The sequence below is a fragment of the Adiantum capillus-veneris genome, chromosome 25, assembly GCF_014529385.1.
Source record: "Adiantum capillus-veneris isolate H3 chromosome 25, ASM1452938v2, whole genome shotgun sequence".
NCBI classification, from domain to species: domain Eukaryota; kingdom Viridiplantae; phylum Streptophyta; class Polypodiopsida; order Polypodiales; family Pteridaceae; genus Adiantum; species Adiantum capillus-veneris.
Window position 1 is genome coordinate 114729131 of NC_140955.1, and position 17927 is coordinate 114747057.

General features: G+C 40.4%; 1 protein-coding gene and 1 pseudogene across 3 annotated transcripts in view; both read left to right on the forward strand.

Moving 5' to 3' along the window:
- The window catches only part of LOC147425495 (uncharacterized), a 174524-nt gene extending 170016 nt beyond the window's left edge, over positions 1 to 4508 (forward strand). For 2 of the 3 annotated variants that reach the window (XR_015186408.1, XM_086499874.1), the window contains one exon: positions 949 to 4508. Coding sequence is in view for 1 of the 3 variants with exons in the window: in XM_086499874.1 (XP_086356000.1) it covers positions 949 to 953 (5 nt within the window). In the remaining 2 variants the exon portion in view is untranslated. Of the gene's footprint in view, positions 1 to 901 lie in introns of all 3 variants that reach the window. The other variant, XR_015186409.1, reaches the window with a different exon arrangement.
- Positions 4509 to 16601: 12093 nt separating this feature from the next.
- Positions 16602 to 17453, forward strand: LOC147425497 (uncharacterized; annotated as a pseudogene).
- Positions 17454 to 17927: the final 474 nt, after the last annotated feature.

Here is a 17927-nt window from a genome sequence, read left to right on the forward strand (position 1 = left end):
CTACAGCACACCACCACTGCGTACTAGACTCAGATGACCCAGCCTCTTATGCAGCCCATAATTGCAAGAGCTACTGGCAAAGATAGGGTTCAATTGAGCCTTTTCTCCACCATGGAAGTTTGTAAGTCACAATGACAACTCTTTTTTTTACATGGGGCAACGCTGTAAGGCTAGTGGTCTGCAACATTGGATTATTATTTTTATTCGATGCTCAGGATTGAGCCAAGTGGCTTAATGTTGTGGGCTTATTTGAAAAAACCACCTTTGCTTACCAAGTAAAACATTCAAATCGCACCTCTCCTATTGTACTAGTTAACACCCCTCAGAGTTAGCTATGGCGAAGGAAGGTCCCGCTATTGGCATAGACCTGGGTACCACATACTCCTGCATAGGTGTGTGGCATCATGATCGTGTGGACATCATCACCAATGACTAGGAAAACCGAACCACGTCCTCCTATGTGGTCTTCATTGAAACTGAGCGCCTCTCAGTGATGCGGCAAAGAATCATGTCACCATGAATCCCATCCATACCGTTTTTGGTACGTTCTCATGTCTTGATTTGGTTTGATTTCCATGATATGCATGATATGTAGCTAGTATGCGCATGTATATGGATTTACAGGGTTTTGGTTGGATTTCCATGATTTGTAGCTCCCTTGTGCTTGTCATTCATGTGATCTTGCTTTGCTCTTAGACTCTTCCATGTTCAAGTGTATTACAATCACTTGGTTACCCATGGGAACTTGTGTATTTTGCTATTTCCATGTAGGTATGTGTGACAAGTAGTTGCTTGTCGAAGGCTATCACACGTCTTGTAGCTCTTGTGCTATTTGTGTATCGACACTCTTTGCTGGGGCAAAATGTATTTGACTTGCTCTTTCTATTGATTTCTTTCACAGATGCCAAGTGCCTCATTGGATGATGATACTTTGATCCTTGTGTGCAGAGTAATGCAAAGTTGTGGCCTTTCAAGGTAATTGTTGGGCCTGGTGAGAAGCCATTGATTGAGATGCACGACAAGGGTGAAGAGAAGCATTTTGATGGCATAGAGCTGGAAGCTAGTATTGCCTATTCTGAGAAAGTGTTGACAGAGTTCATCTCATCGACCTCGCCCAGAAGAGTTAGACGAAGGAAATGTTTGTCAAAATTCTTCAAGAGAACGATGGTGAGCTTCGTGACTACTTTGTCATGCTATACGATGTGTTATGGCCTTGACCACTCATCAATCCCTACGAATGCCAGTTGACTCTCTTTCCCTACAAAGGCAGTGGCCTTTCACATGGATGATAGAATGCATGATAAGGTCAGGTGATGCTAGATAAATATGTTATTCTTGGGAATGCTTTGGTCGTTATGTATGTCATATGTGGTACCCTTACGAAAGCATATATAGTTCTTGATGAGCTTAAATGTTGTCTCTTTGAGCATGTCCATTGTAGGAGATGCTCAACATGGTTGTGGAAAGGAAGCTTTGGGTTTTTTTTATCGAATGCGGAGGAAAGACCTTTCGCCAAATGCACTATGCTTCTACCTTGAAGGCATGTGGCCTTATGGAAGACCTTCACATGGGCAAGAGGATTTATGATGTCATTTCCATTGTTGTGTTATCAGTTCCTTGCTGAGAGTCGAGCAAGCAAAGCTTTGAGCAAGTCGGCGCACACGTAGGTTGTTGTGTTGGTGCCCTCGTGAAGCTATTATGGGTGAAGTCGCCTGGACTCCACAGAGCCAAAACACGATATTGCTTTCAAAGGTTCTTGGAGATCGCCTCGAGGCCGCTTGCTAGTCTTTTGTGCAAGATGTCATTTGCAGAGTACATTGATTGTAGATATGTCCAACAGAGATAAGGCCAAGAAGCTCTAGGCTATTTCTAGCAGATATACCAACAGATGGCATCGCTCCGAAAGTAATTACCTACAATTGCATCTTAAAGGCATGCAGCATTACGCTTGACATTGATATGACAAAAGAATTCATGATGATATTTTTAGTAAGGGGTGTTGAAAATTGATGTCGCGCTTGCAAATGCCTTGGTTGACATCTATGCCAAATACTTCAGAAAGCTCAAAAAAGTGCTTGACGAGCTTTCGACTTAGAATGGAGTTTCTTTGAACAAACTTATTGTGGGAGATTCCCAACAAGTGTAGGGCTAGGAAGCTCTGGGTTGTTTCCATCGATGTGAAGAGAGGGCATTTCTCCATATGTAATTACATATGCTTGCATCTGGAAGGCACGTAGCACTATGCAAGACTCCAATATGGGCAACAATGATATTATTAGACAGGGATTGTGTGCTTGGCATTGACTTGATCGACATGTATTCCAGATGTGGTGTGCTTGAGCAGCTTTGTGTCTGGAATCTCGTCTCTCAGAATGCAGTGTGCTTGAGGATCTTTGTGTCCGGAATCTCATCTCTTGGAATGCAGTGTGCTTGAGGAGCTTTGTGTCCGGAATCTTGTCGCTTGGGACGCATTGATTGTGGGATATGCTCAATAGGGGTAGGGCCAGAGAGCTCTAGTACGTTTTCAATCGATCCTGTTCTGACAAAGTGTTAATAGAGTTCATCTCATCAACCTCGCCCAGAAGAGTTAGACAAAGGAAATGTTTGTCAAAATCCTTGAAGAGAATGACATTGAGCTCTGTGACTACTTTGTCATGTTGCACAATGTAGTATGGCCTTGACCACTCATCATGAGCCTATGAATGCCTACTGACTCTCTTTCCTCCCTACAAAGGCGTGGCCTTAAGCAGACAATAGAGTTTGTGATAAGGTTAGGTGATGCTAAAGAAAGATGCTATGCTTGGCAATGCTTTGTTCATTATGTATGTCATATGTCATGCTCTTACGAAAGCACATATAGTTCTTGATGAGATTTCTGCTAAAAATATTGTCTCTTTGAGAATGTCCATTGCAGGAGACACCCAACATGGCTGTGGAAAGGAATCTTTGGGTTTTTTCTAACCAAATGCAAAGCGTTGACCTTTTGCCAAATTCAATTGCCTATGCCTGCATAAGGGCAGGGCCAAGAAGCTCTAGGTTGTTTCCATAGGTTGCAAAGCGAGGGCATTTCTCCATATGTAATGACCTATGCTTGCATCTAGAAGGCATGTGGCACTATGCAGGACTCCAATATGGGCAATGATGATATTATTAGGTAGGGGCTATGTGCTTGGCATTGCCTTGATCGACACGTTTTCCAGACATGGTGTGCTTGAGGAGCTTTGTGTCCGACATCTCGTCTCTTTGAATGCATGGATTGTGGGATATGCTCAGCAGGGGCAGGGCCAGAGAGCTCTAGTCTGTTTTTAGTGGATATGGGAAAAAGAATGCACGATGATATTTTATTACAAGGGCTGTTAACAAAAGACGTCGTGCTTGGAAATTCCTTGGTGGACATGCATGCCAAATATTTCAAAAAGCTCAAAAAAGTTCTTGACGAGCTTCTTGCCGCCTGGAATATCGTCTCTTGAAATGCATTGATTGCAAAGCTCTAGGTTGTTTCTAGCGGATGCAAAACCAGGGCAACTCTTCACATGTAATCACCTATGCTTGCATCTAGAAGGCATGTGGCCCTACACAAGACTTCAAAATGATGATATTGTGAGACAGGGGCTGCGTGCTTAGCAGTTCCTTCACCGACATGGATGCTAGATGCGGTGTGCTTCAAAAAGCACAAAAGGTTCTTGAGGAGCTGCCTTTGCGGAATGTTAAGTCTAAGAATGCACTGGTTATGGGATATGCTAAATAGGAGCAGGGCCAGGAAGCTATGGGCTATTTTAAGCTAATAGAAAGCGAGTGCATGTCTCCAGATTTAATAACCTATGCTTACATCTTGAAGGCATGTGGCAATTTGGAAGACGCTAAGATGGACAAAAGAACTCATGATGATTTTGTTAGTCAGGGGATGTTGAAAAAAAAATATTATGCTTGGCACTGCCTTGGTCAACATGTATGCCAAATGTGGTAGGACTTGGAATCCCTAGGCTGCCCTAACATTAGGCCAGGTGATATATCTAGCCGTTACACCGCCACAGATCTCTAGCAATGGTGCCTGATTTGAAAAAAAGGGCCATATTCACTTTTTGCATCTTGCAAATGCTTCTCCATAGGCTCCATGCATTTTTTGAACAAGTCCATGTTCAGCTCCTTGAATCGGGCTCTTGTGATGGTGAAGTAGAAGTCTATGCCCTCATAGAGAGAGTATATTTCAATAGTTGTTTGAGCAACAGATGACAATCATCAGCTTGCACAGGGCCTTGGCATTGCCTAGTGCTATAACCTTCTTGTACTTCCTCTTGAAGTTCTGCACGCAGTGGTCGACCATGTGATTCTTGAAGTCCTTGCCTCCCAGATGAGTGTCTCCAATAGTGTCCTACCTTCCATGTTGTTATATCTTGCCTATATTGCAAGCATAGCTCCTAGCCCGCCTCACCAAAATTGGCTTTACTGCAACGCTTTCAATTTACACGAGTTGTACCATGAATAGATGACAACACACTTCTACACTCGATCGATGTACTCACTGTGTACTCTCTCTCTCTCTCTCTCTCTCTCTCTCTCTCTCTCTCTCTCTCACACACACACTCACACACACACACACACACACACACACACACACACACACCTAATCACTTTGGATTTGTTTTCCTATGGAATATAAGGCTTAAGTGAGTGGCTTTAAACATCATAAGGGTGACATTTATCTGCTAGATAGGAAGTACTACAAATCACCTTCACACACTTCCACTAGACCACTACACTGGCATACATCCTTGCATGGCGGGTATTGATTTAGGGCTATATCAAAGAAGGAGACCTTACCACCTCTCCCACGTCGCCCCTTACTCCCATCACCTCACTCTGCGTGAGTAAACCACTTCCGCCTACTTTTTCAAAATGGAAAATCTACAGATCTATATGAAGGTTGCACTGTGGGATATTGAGAGTTTGAGTTTGCAAGACTTTTTGATTGGACCATACTTCCCTAACCAACTCAATATGGAGCTCCCCAATTAGGTCTAGGCATTCATCATAGGATTACTTCCCCTTTAAATTTCTTGCCTTAAGCAATGGTGGACATTGATAACAAGTGTCCTTCATTAATGACACCTGTCTACCACTTCTAACTCTTTTTTTTTGTTGGTTGTGATGGTGGCAGCTAACATTTGGAGGGCTTACCATGTCTTGCATGCAAGTGGTTTAATGGGAGTGTTTTTGTCTTCCTTGATTGTGCATTGCCCAAATTACACATGATGCATATACATTTTCTGGACTTTTTTACCTATGGATGATTGTCTGTTTTATGCTATGATGGTTGAATTCATCCTACACACACACACACACACACACATGTGCACACTTTTTCCACTTTCATCTTGTGCAATTGCAACCTCTGTCCTCTCTCTCTCTCTCTCTCTCTCTCTCTCTCTCTCATCACACACACACACGTGGACACACACACACACACACGCACACATTTCTCAGACAAAATCATTTCAAGGAGCATCAATTTACTCCTAACTGGATTTTGCAAATGTCCAAGTATTGATTTCCCCAATGGATGTACTGTAAATTATCGATTAGCGAAGTGGCCATGGCCACAGGAATAGTGTTTACTCATTGGCTGAAAACAATGGATTACCTGCAATCCAACTCCATGCTCAATGACCTCATTGCACACAATGAAGATGATGAGAACTTCTTTGATGTGGTTGTTTTGATGGTTCAATTGTGTGCGGTTTCATGTGCCCTTGCACAAAATGGGCTCGCAAGAGCTCCACCATGGGAGTTTGGTACATGAAGCCACGGAGTTGGCACTTTTGGAAAACCTTTCTCAACTACACTGGGGGAGACAAAATCTGCTTCGAGGAGAATATGAGAATCCCTTGATCTTGCTTCGTGTATGTGTGCAACTTGGTGGTGGCTACATACTTGGAATGAAAGCCCATCTCGACTCAAATTGTGGAAGTTGTTCCTTCTCGAGTTTTGACTGTGGAGAGGAAGGTGGCCATGTCCTTACACCTTCTAGGAATTGAGGGACCAACACACAATGTCACCAACATGTATGGATTTTAGCCTTCTTACTAAGGATGATTTTGTGGCTAAGTATATTCAAAGTTGAGCATAGGTTAAGATAAAGAGCATATTCACACAAAACTTTGTGGAGCTTGACGAGGTGAAACGAGGCTTTAAGGCAAAGCAAGGTTTTCCAATTATTTGTGGTGCAATTCATGTCACACACATTAATATGGAACTTCCCACTTGAGAAGTGCAAGAACATTGGTATGATAGAAATCACAATTACTCCATGACCTCGCAGGTTGTGTGTGATAGTGATATGCGATTCTTGGATATCTTGTGTGGCATGCCAAGAGTCTACAATGATATACACATCCTAAGAAACTCCAATCTGTACATGCAGGCCCAAAGTAATGCTCTCTTGAATGGGCCTTCCATTCCTATCGGAGGCAATGCATATAGGAATATATACTTGCTGGTGGGGGCTAACTGAATTTGCCTTCGCTAGTCACACCATTTCCTGGACCCAACATTGACGAGCACACACAAAAGTTTAACTTCAAGCTGTCAAGCTCTAGGATTGTAGTGGAGAGAACTTTTGGTCACCTCAAGCAAATATAGGGCTTGTTAAAGCTATGTCATCTCAAGTGAATGGCCCAATGTGATCCCAAGATTTATTTTGGTTGTAGGTATTTATTTTACTTATTTGTCAAACTCTCGATAGGGCGATTTGCTAAGGTGAGTATATAAGCACAGCTTGCCCCCATTGTATAATCACTAATTCATTGCCCATTTGGTTTGTTCAACAGAATCTCTCTCTCTCTCTCTCTCTCTCTCTCTCTCTCTCTCTCTCTCTCTCTCTCTCTCTCTCTCTCTCTCTCTCGTATTCTCCCCTTTCCATTGTATGCTTCCGTATCATCAACTTTGACATGGTATTAGAACGTCAAGCTTGATGACCTTGGGAGGAATATGGCGCCAAGAAGAGGAATGGAAGGAGTGGTCCCTGCAACATTTTATGACCCTCATATTTTCCATTGGCAAGTTGAAGCAACATTAGCTAGTTGACCCTTTCGGCAACGTTTTGAGAGGCATGTTTGAATGAGTTGGACACTTTCAGACACTTATTCCAAGTTGGTGGCTAGAGTTAGTTTAGACCAGACAAGAGACTTCAGATCAGACCAAGCATAAACTAGATAACAATATTGGAACTGGAAATGACATTAGGTACTAGAAATGGGAAAAGACAATGAAACTAGAAGTGAAAACTAGAACTGGAATTATGTATTTAGAATAGTGAGTGAGTACAATGAGTAAACTTAGTACCCGACTCAGTATGAGAGATTATATGAGCACCATAGCTCCAAGGTACAAGGTTCAAAATTCATGAATGATACAAGGTAAGACAAGAAAAGACTACATAAGGTAGGCCAAAATGAAGTAAAGGCCCCCTATTTATAGCATCTAAATGGGCTTTGATTGACTGCATATTGTATCAGTTATTGTGGTGACCGTCCATAGTTTTAATGCCTCTCAAAGCTTCCAATCCAGTTGTCTACCAGTTGCCTTCTAAAGGCCATTCCCGCCATCTACATTCCTCCTCACCTTTCTTGAATTTTGGTATCTACCAAAACTTCCAATAGTCTTCTGATTTTATCTAGTGTCAGTCCACCTGACTCTCTTCTTGTTTGGCGCCTTCTTCTTGGGAGGTTTGTGGAGAACCTTGAAGGGCTCTAAGGTTCTTGGATCAGCATTTTGTTTTTGGATGAGCCTGTATAGAGCCTCTTGCTCCGGGTGGTCTTTTCTGATTGTCTTCATTTCAACTTCATATGATGTTAGTGAGTTCCATTTTTTAGTGTTAGGGTCATAAAGTGTGTGTATATCCCTAGGGATTAATTTTATTTGCGAGTTAATCAATTCATGTTTTTTGCCTAAAGGTGATGCTTTTTCGAGTTTATATAAGCATGGGTTTGAAGAAAAGAATATGTTCATGCAGAGGGAGCGTGACACAAACAAAAGCCATCAGAATGTTCAACCATCTAAACCGTGCTCACAACACTGGAGACTAGGAACTCAATCAAGGCTATGAGACAATGAAAAGTGCTCTAACAGAGTGGCAGACATGGAGCTACATTGACAACACTTGGAGAGCCTCTTTGCAGGCGGAGATTGACCATCTAGTCGTGTGCAAACATACTATCAATTTGGTGGATATCTTTGGCTCTAATGTGGTGGAAGATTGAGGTGAGATTTATTCTTAACTAATATATAGAAATATTATAATCAATAAATTGTAATTTCAAGTTTGATGCCTACGCCTAATGTTGTAAACAACTTATTTTAATTATATGATCTTATATATTTTGGTGGGTGTATTAATTCAAACCTTTGCTTCATGTTTCTATATTTAACTTGAAAGAATTGGGGGTGGGACCTTTCTATGGGTATAAGATTAAACATTTCTTTGTTGAAGCTTATAACGAATCAAATAATTTATATCTTTTATCTCCATGAGCTCTTGTGAGTCATAAGCTAGAACCATGTATTCCTTCACATTCCACATAACATATTCATTCAAATGATTTCTTATTTTAATCATTTCAAATATGACAATCATTTTAGAATATGAATGTTCCCCCAAAAAGGAAAAAGTGGTGTTCTTTGAATTGTAATGATTGATATGACTAATCTTGAGTACGCTCTTATATATAGGGGGATGTGAGATCATGTGCACAACATTGTGTTATTCATTACTTTGTATTTTGTGAATTCCAAATAATGTGTGAGACACTACACCACATGTGAGGATGTACTATTTGAACAACCTTAGGATAATTTACTTATGAGACCATAAAAAATGTTAGCTTGAACATTAAAAAAATAGACCTAAGTAGATAAACATGTTATTCTTCCACTCTTCTATGCCTTGGTGAGAATAATTTATATGTCAAGGTTTGGGATCGTCCCCTCTCTCTGTCTGCACAATTGTCAAGACCTGAAAGTGTGCACTCTTCATTCATTAAAATACTAGTTAAGTTAGTTATGCCTATTTGGGATGAGTCAAGATCTGAAAGTGTGCACTCTTCATTCATTAATATACTAGTTAAGTTAGTTATGCCTATTTGGGATCGTCCCCTCTCTCTGTCTGCACAATTGTCAAGATCTGAAAGTGTGCACTCTTCATTCATTAATATACTAGTTAAGTTAGTTATGCCTATTTGGGATGAGTCAAGATCAAAACGTGGCTAACTTTAGATGTAGCCACCTCAAAGTTGATTGGGAGACATTGCTAGAAATTGCAACCGTTTAGCCCGATTTATGCATGGCATTTTTGTGGCAAACCTTTCGTACAAAGAGCAAGCTTTTTTGGAGTCTAGACATACACATGTCTTTGGTTGAGCTGCTTAATGTATTGCTATGTAGTAAGGGGAAAAACTAACAATTTTAGAGCCACTACCTTCTTGTGATACCTAGCCATAATAATATTCATTTTTTTCACTTTTATCTTAACGTTTATTTCTTCAATTTGTATTGGAACTTAAGAGAAGGGGAATAATTGCAAAGCAATTGAAGGCAAAAATTTGGGCATGCGGGGCTCTACTCCCTTTCTGGCATACCAAAGGCAAGGCCTTAGAGATGACTACTGTTTTTTCTTAGCGAAAAATCTAAATGTTTTACTTTTTTAGATTGGAGGAGATCGCAAGAGTTCATTAAGATTGTAACTTTTAGGACTTGATATTATTGAAGTAGTGAGAATTTTATTTGGCTTGGTCTACTAACACACCGTCAAGATCTTTCATGGCTTAGGGTATTGTTGATATCTTCTAGCTAAACTGGACCGCCAAATGCAACTACAAGCTTTTTGAAAGCCACGACGTAATGTACTATATATTGTGCAAATCTATGTGAGTTTTCTATATAATTCAAGAGATTGATGGGGAAGGTAACCATATCCATCTAGAGAAAGGCTATATTAGTGATGAGCATGTCTTTAGTACTTACCCTACTTTTAGTAGAATGTTGTTTCCTGTCCATGTAGGTGTTGTTGCACAATGTTCACACCTAAAAGTAAGGATGAATGGCTAATAAGACAATTTGAAAGTAGGAACCTAAAACATGCTGATGGTTGCACTTGCACTTGTTTTTCCTCAAATTTGGAAAGGGACCTCAAAGTAATGATACAAACATAGACTCTTGCAGATAAACCAGTACTTAAAAACACTTTACTGAGTTGAAGAACTGCTTACATACATAAACGTACAAATATAAATAAATATATATATATATAAACCACTACTTAAAAATACTTTATCGAGTTGAAGAACTGCTTACGTACATAAACACACACACACACACACACACACACATATTCTTAGACCGACAGCGTAAAGAATTTTTTTTTGCAGCACACACATTAGATACAAAAATCGTATAGACTTTTTAAAGCGAATAAGACCTTGCTTCTGTGCAACAGCCCAATGTTCACCAGAAGAAGAAAATACATACGCAAAAAAATATGTGTTGGTATATCATTGTGCACACCAATCCAAAGCTTGCCTAACTTTCATTTTGTTGGATACATGAAACCATGATTATTTGCAAACATGATTAACGCGAAAAAGCATGATTATATTGACAAGCTATCAAAATTTCGGCAGCATAACGGCGTGAAAATGCAAAAAAAAAACTCCCCATTCCATACTTGCTTCCATGAAAGCTTGCCTAAATTTCACTTAGCTTTGTATACATGAAACCATGATTACGTTTCTAAACATGATCAACACCAAAAAGCATGATTATATTGACAAGCTATCAAAATTTCGACAGCATAACAGCGTGAAAATTCAAACAAAAAAAATTCCCATTTCATACTTGCTTCCGTGAAAGCTTGCCTAACTTCAGCTTTGTATACATGAAACCATGATTACGTTTCCAAACATGATAAAAAAGCATGATTAAAAAAATCCCCCCCTTACCTTCCCCTCTTCTGTCGGCTCCCTCTCCGCTAACTCTTCAAATCTTTCTCCCTATCCACCATCCCTCCCCATCCTACCCGCCATAGAGAAACCCTTGGAATTCAACAAAATTGTATCCCTTTCTTTGGAGGAATTTAAAGCCCTCAATCCAAGCTTAACAAAGCTAAATCCCATCTCACGCACCTTCAAAGTCTTCACACCAGCCAAAAGGCCCCTCATAGTCTTTGTATGAAAACCCCTCGTCTTACCTTGGATGACATACATGCACAAGCGCTTTTAAGCGCTAAGCTAGAGGCACTAAACATACAATTTCAACTAGATTGCACTAAAGCTTACATCCAAGCCCAAACTTTACTCATAAAAAATCTTCAAAAAAGCTTTGATGACTACCAGGACATCGTGGAAGAGAGGCTTCTAGAACTCACTAAAAAACTTGCACCCATCTCCTTCCCTAGAGTGCTACCTTCGGCTTGGGCCAACCAACTCACAAACTTTCCTCAACAAATTTGATGCTCTCCTACAAAATTAAATTCTTCAAACTCACTTGGCCTCTTCCTTGAGCATGGCGGCTCATAGTGCTAGGAAGAGATCACAAATCTCTCTCCTAGAAGAAGTTCAATCCCTACCTAAAGAGGAAACGGTAGGTGAATTGGTGCATCAAGAGGTCACCACCCAAATGAAAAATCTTCTCTCACCTCCTCACAAACCCCCTTTTCCCAAACGCCCTCACCACACTACCCACCCAAAGCCTCCCTCTTTCCAATCCAAACCTTCCAAACCATACTCTTCCTTGGCTAAAAATTCCCATGAGGAATTCACTTGACAACCATTTAAGAAACCCAAAACTACCCCCCCTACTTTGTACCCCCACCACTCCTCCCCCTCTTGTAATCTCCCCATTTTAAACACTCCTAAAATTCCCTCTCCCTCCTCTAGCAACACTTCTCACTTACCCTCTCTTCTCCAAACTCCCAACTACCCACTCAATTTTTCCCCCAAACCCCCCCGCTTGCCCCAAACCAAGCCTATACATCCCAAGTTTAGCCTACCCAAAGGCTCAAAAAACTTGCAATGGAGGAGGATGAACTAGGGCTAGAGCACCCTACCTCTTGGGTCCACTTGCTCTTCTCAAAACCCCCCCTTTTTCCTCACCTTTGGACCCCCTCCTCCATGTACTTTCCCTTTCCTCCCCCATCCCTCCCACTCCGAAAAAAAGCGTCATAAATTTTGGCTTCCTCTAACTAATCCTCACCTCTTTAAAATTTTAGTTCTAAGCAATCTTTCTATCTTCACTCTTGAGCACAAAATTACAAACCTCTCTTCACACAATCTCTCAAGTCACCCCCTTTCTTCCTCCGAACATAAACTCCTAGGTCTTGGACTCAATTATATCCCTCCTTCTCCTCCACCCCCTCTGGATTCCATACTTATAGCCTACTCCAATTTAAAAAGAAGATTCCACCTTAGATTGTTTTTTAAGAACTCTTCCCCTCCCTCTACCCTCTCTCTATCTATTCCTAATCCCACTTGGAATCCACCTTTGCCTTTCTCCACTCTAAACTTGGCATTCAAGAATGTATTCACTCTCCTTTTGTCCTCCTTTCCACACCAAACCTTTTTTCATGAATGCCCTATCTTCCTTAAGAAATAACCAAAACATTGTAATCAAATCTGCGGATAAAAACCTTGGTCCCGTTGTCCTCTCCAAAGATTGGTATGAAAAAGAAGCCCTTAGTCACCTCATGGACCCCTCTACCTACTCCAAAATTTCTTCCCCTCCTCTAGCCTTTGTTACCTCCCTCCTCACCTCTATGATTTTAAACTACCCCCTTCTCCCTAGCAATGAAAGAGATTTCATCCTCTCCTCTTCTCTAGTTAAGCCTAAACCTTGCCCCTTTTTTCTCCTACCCAAAATCCATAAACCATTCCTTGTAGGCCGCCCCATTTGTTCCTACAAGGGATATATTTTAGAAAATGCCTCCAAGTGACTCCACGCACAACTCTATCCTATCCTCTTATCTAAAAATCAACACCTAAAAGATTCCCACTCCCTTATCTTGGACCTCATATCCACCCCCTTTCCTCCCCATATTATCCTCTTCTCCTTTGATGTGGAGTCTCTCTATCCTAGCATCCCCATTATAGAAGGACTCTTAGCTCTTAAAAATTCCATCCAAGATGTTTTCCCCTCAGCAAAAGTGCACTTCATTATGTCCCTAGCCTCCCTCATCCTCAATCATCACTATCTCTCTTTCAAAGGAGAAGTATGGCATCAAACCAAAGGCACAGCAATGAGATCAAATTTTGCAGTGGTTTATGCCTGCCTTTTCCTTTGTTCCCTCGAAGAAGGCATGGAGCTACTCACCTCCCCTTTCCTCCTTTATTTCAAAAGATTCGTTGACGATGCCTTTGGCATTGGGGATGGTCCTACCTCCTGTTTAAAAAATCTTCTTCAAGGCTATGGACATCCTCTCCAAGAGCATATTAAAATTTCTTCTTCCATCTCCTCTCAAGAGGCTTTTATTTTGGATATCCATTTCTTCAAAGGATCCTCATTTGCCACCTCTAGTATTCTTGATTCACACTGTGACCAAAAAAGCCTCAACTCCTACAACTATATTCCTTGGCAGTCTTGGCATCCAACACATCAAAAAAATGCTTTTATCCTTGGAGAACTCAAAAGATACATTTTTCGGGAAAGCTCTCTTTCAGGCTTCATCACTATTCGCAACCTCTTTTATGCAAGGCTTAGAGCTAAAGGCTATGCCCCCTCTCTTTTGGAAGCTTGCTTCCTTTTTGTATCTTATGAAGTAAGACCTTCTCCACTTCATAAAACACATAGAACCAAGCATTGTAAAAATTCCCTTCTCTCCCCTTACCCGCACTCTAAACCTCTCCCGCACCATCAACAAACCCCTCGCTAAGCTCCTCAAAAATGATCCCGAACTCACACACCTTCTCAAACCTATCGTGTGTTGGCTTAATGCTCCAAACCTTGGCACCCTCCTCTCCCTTAAACCCGACCCTACCTAACCTTGTTATCCCCTCCTCCACTAACTCCTCCACCCCCTTATGTTTCCCCTGTACCTCTTCCAAACCTTGCTATCCTGTCCTCCACTAACTCCTCCACCCCCTTATATTTCCCCTATACCTCTTCCAAACTTGATTTTTTCACACAGGGCTCATTTAATTTTGATTCACTAGCCTTTTTTAAGGCCCTCATTAACTTTAAATAGCCCCTAAGTGACTTGTACTCCCATCTTTTACTTCCCACCTAAAAATTGTTTCCCACCCTTTTTTGCATGTACCCCCTACATTTAAAGAGGAATTACTCACCTTCCAGACTAGCCTCTCCTCCCTAACTATGGTATTTTGTACAGGTTTTTGAACCATGACTCCCTACTTATACCCCTTCCTCCCTCCTTTTTTGTTTACACCACTAATGAGCTAATATAGCGAAATGCGTTTGGTGTAAACTCTTGTGTAGTTCCTCTTTTTCCCTCCCTCCCCCCCCCCCCCCCCCCCCCCCCCCTCTTTTTTTGCCATTTACCATTGTGTCGGAAACAAGTTTCGCTCGCTTATACTTTTTAATATTTCTGATATTTTTAATGATACACACATAGACTTTTGCAGATAAACCAGTACTTAAAAACACTTTACTAAGTTGAAGGACTGCTTACGTACATAAACATACACATATAAATATATAAACCACTACTTAAAAATACTTTACCAAGTTGAAGAACTGCTTACATACACACACACACACACACACACACACACACACACACACACACACATACATATTCTTAAACCGACAGTGTAAATAATTTTTTTTTGCAACACACACATTAGAGACAAAAATCATATAGACTTTATAAAGCGAATAAGACCTTGCTTCCGTGCAATAGCCCAATGTTCACCGGAAGAAGAGAATACATACGCAAAAAATTAGGTGTTGGTATATCATTGTGCACAACAATTCAAAGCTTGCCTAACTTTCGTTTTGTTGTATACATGAAACCATGATTACATTTTCAAACATGATTAATGCAAAAAAGGCATGATTATACTGACAAGCTATCAAAATTTCGTCACCATAATGGCGTGAAAATGCAAAAAAAAATAAAATCCCCATTCCATACTTGCTTTCATGAAAGCTTGCCTAAATTTCACTTAGCTTTGCATACATGAAACCATGATTACGTTTCTAAACATTATCAACACCAAAAAGCATGATTATATTGACAAGCTATCAAAATTTCGACAGCATAACAACGTGAAATTCAAACAAAAAAAATCCCTTTTCCATACTTGCTTCCATGAAAGCTTGCCTAACTTTCATTTAGCTTTGTATACATGAAACCACGATTACGTTTTCAAACATGATAGTAAAGCATGGTTATATTGACAAGCTATCAAAATTTCGATAGCATAACGGCGTGAAAATTCAAACAAAAAAAATCCCCACTCCATACTTGCTTCCGTGCAGCAGCCCAATGCTCGCGGGAAGAAGAAATTACATACGCAAAAAAATATGTGTTGGTATATTACTTTGGGAAATCCAAATCTCTCAACCAACTTTTTTCTAGCACAATAAACATAAAATGATGATTGCATTGATAAGGATGATCAACACCAACAACATGTCTTCAATCATACAAAAAAAGTGGCATCCAAACACCATAGTCACACGCGGTCCCATACATATCATAGACGAGAAAACACCATAGACAATACCAATGTAGATGTCAATCAAGGGCAATGTGATCCGGGCTCATATTGTTGCCAGTCGGTCTCCTTGTCGCTATTTGCATCAACTGCTGGAATAGCACTTACGCATGGAGCCTTGAAGCATGAAAGATGTTTCTGAAAGACCCGTGGATCACTATCTATGTAGAGGCAATGTCTAGACAACTCAACGCAAACATGGCCCAAGCCACCACATCCAGAAAAGATATCAACAATGTAGGTGTGTTCCGTAGTAAATGTCCACACAAGCCAACTAAAAAAAGAAAAGAAACATGTACATTTTTACTTTACGTAACATAGTCTAACAAGGCATATGAGGGAGCACATTGATAAAGCTTTTATGGAGCTTTGGAGTAAGCTCAACACAAAAGAGTTGGATGAAAAAATTCCAGAGTTCATGGACTCTTCGAGGAGAGTATTATTCAGGTAATACAATTGATATCTTTATGGTTGATATTCTATTTTGCACTTAGAGTTTGTATAATAAATAAGTCACTAGATAAAGGAGCTCAAAGAAAATTAAATGCATTTTATGTAGATGGCTAATTTAGCTTTATGATCAAACTTTGTTGGAGAAGTTGCTGGTTGTTGTTGAAAGTTGGAGGGACCCCTCTTCTGAGGAGTGTATGTATCCACTATGGATGAGAGATCATGGTTTGCTTGCTTGGGAAATTGAGTACTGCCCTTGGTGGCTAGATTACACTCCAGGCACCTACCCACGCAACAAAGGGAACTGATATAAAGGTCATTTTTTGGCATTTATAAAGAGTACAAAATTGTTAAAGTGCTCATACTATTTAGACTATTTTTGTGAGAGAAACATATTTTTGTTTACTTTAGAGCACGTCCTTGAAAGAAATGAAGAGGGTATTGAGGAGATTGGTTCAGCTTCCAAGAAAGCCACCTCTTCAAAAAGAGTAAACACTAATACAATCTCCTCTATAAAGAAACGATTGGAATTTGTTAAATCCAAGAAGCCCAAGAAGTCCCCCAAAAAGAACAAAAAAGGTGCTCAAGGTTCCACAGATAAGCTTGCTTATAAAGATATTTAGTTGTCACCTCCTGTCTACTTAACAAGTCTTGATGAACTATTTTATTTTTAGATTATGCAGTGCCTTCCATAGATTATGATGTGACCGTTATTGGCAACATGATAGATGTTGACAAAATTTCTCTGGATGATGAGAAATGGTAAAATACATGTGAGAAGAAAGATTGACTATGTGTGGTGTGTGTTGTGAATGTTTGAAATACATGTGTTTGATCGTATGCAGGGTCTTGGATTTTTTGCATTCAACCAATATTGATGTGGAAAAGAGCAATGAAGTGGCCTCTCTTTTGTTTGCGGATTTTCCAACAAATTTTAAAGTTGAGAATTTTTCATAGAACGAGGTATGCATTCTTCAAAACCTCAATGAGCAGTCTATGATAGTTTTGGAACTTTAAATAAATTAACAATGCATAATATGCAGATCCCTCCACTGAATCAATTCTCTTGAAAATTGAGTAAGAAAGTGGCCATAGTAGCTTCTAAGTATGTGGTAAACAATGGGTGGTACATCACTTTAAGCTCCACTGATCACTTTGGCATTGTGTTTGGCCATGCTATTGAGATGGGATTCAAAATGATGCACACCATTCTTATTTTGATCCCCGATGGTTATATGCGAAAGACCATTAAGATTGAGAGTAAGTAAAGTTATTTGCTGATTGAAAAAGCATGCTCGTAGTTTTCTTCAATTAGATCACATTCTAATTGTAATTTGTAGGTGGAAACACTATTGCTAGGATTGTTTTATCATAAGGGTCAACGTCCTATCTACGATTGACGAGATGGAGAGATCATGGACAACAACTCTTTTGATGCCAAATTCAAAATATTGATGAAGTGTGCTCATAGTACATTGGAGACTCGCTCTTAGAGGTGCCGCCGAGCATAGCCTTGACTTCTTTCGGTAAGAATGATTGTTTTAGGAAAATTCCATGTGTTACTGTGTGTGTATGCAATTCTACCATTGGAGCTTCCAATGGCGGCTCCTACGGCGGACCTACATGCGTGCGCGCACCCGCACACACACGGTCATGAAAATTACCGTTCGGAACAAGGCTACACACACACACACACACACACACACACACACACACACGCACACACACACGCACACACCTCCCCATTTGCATGAG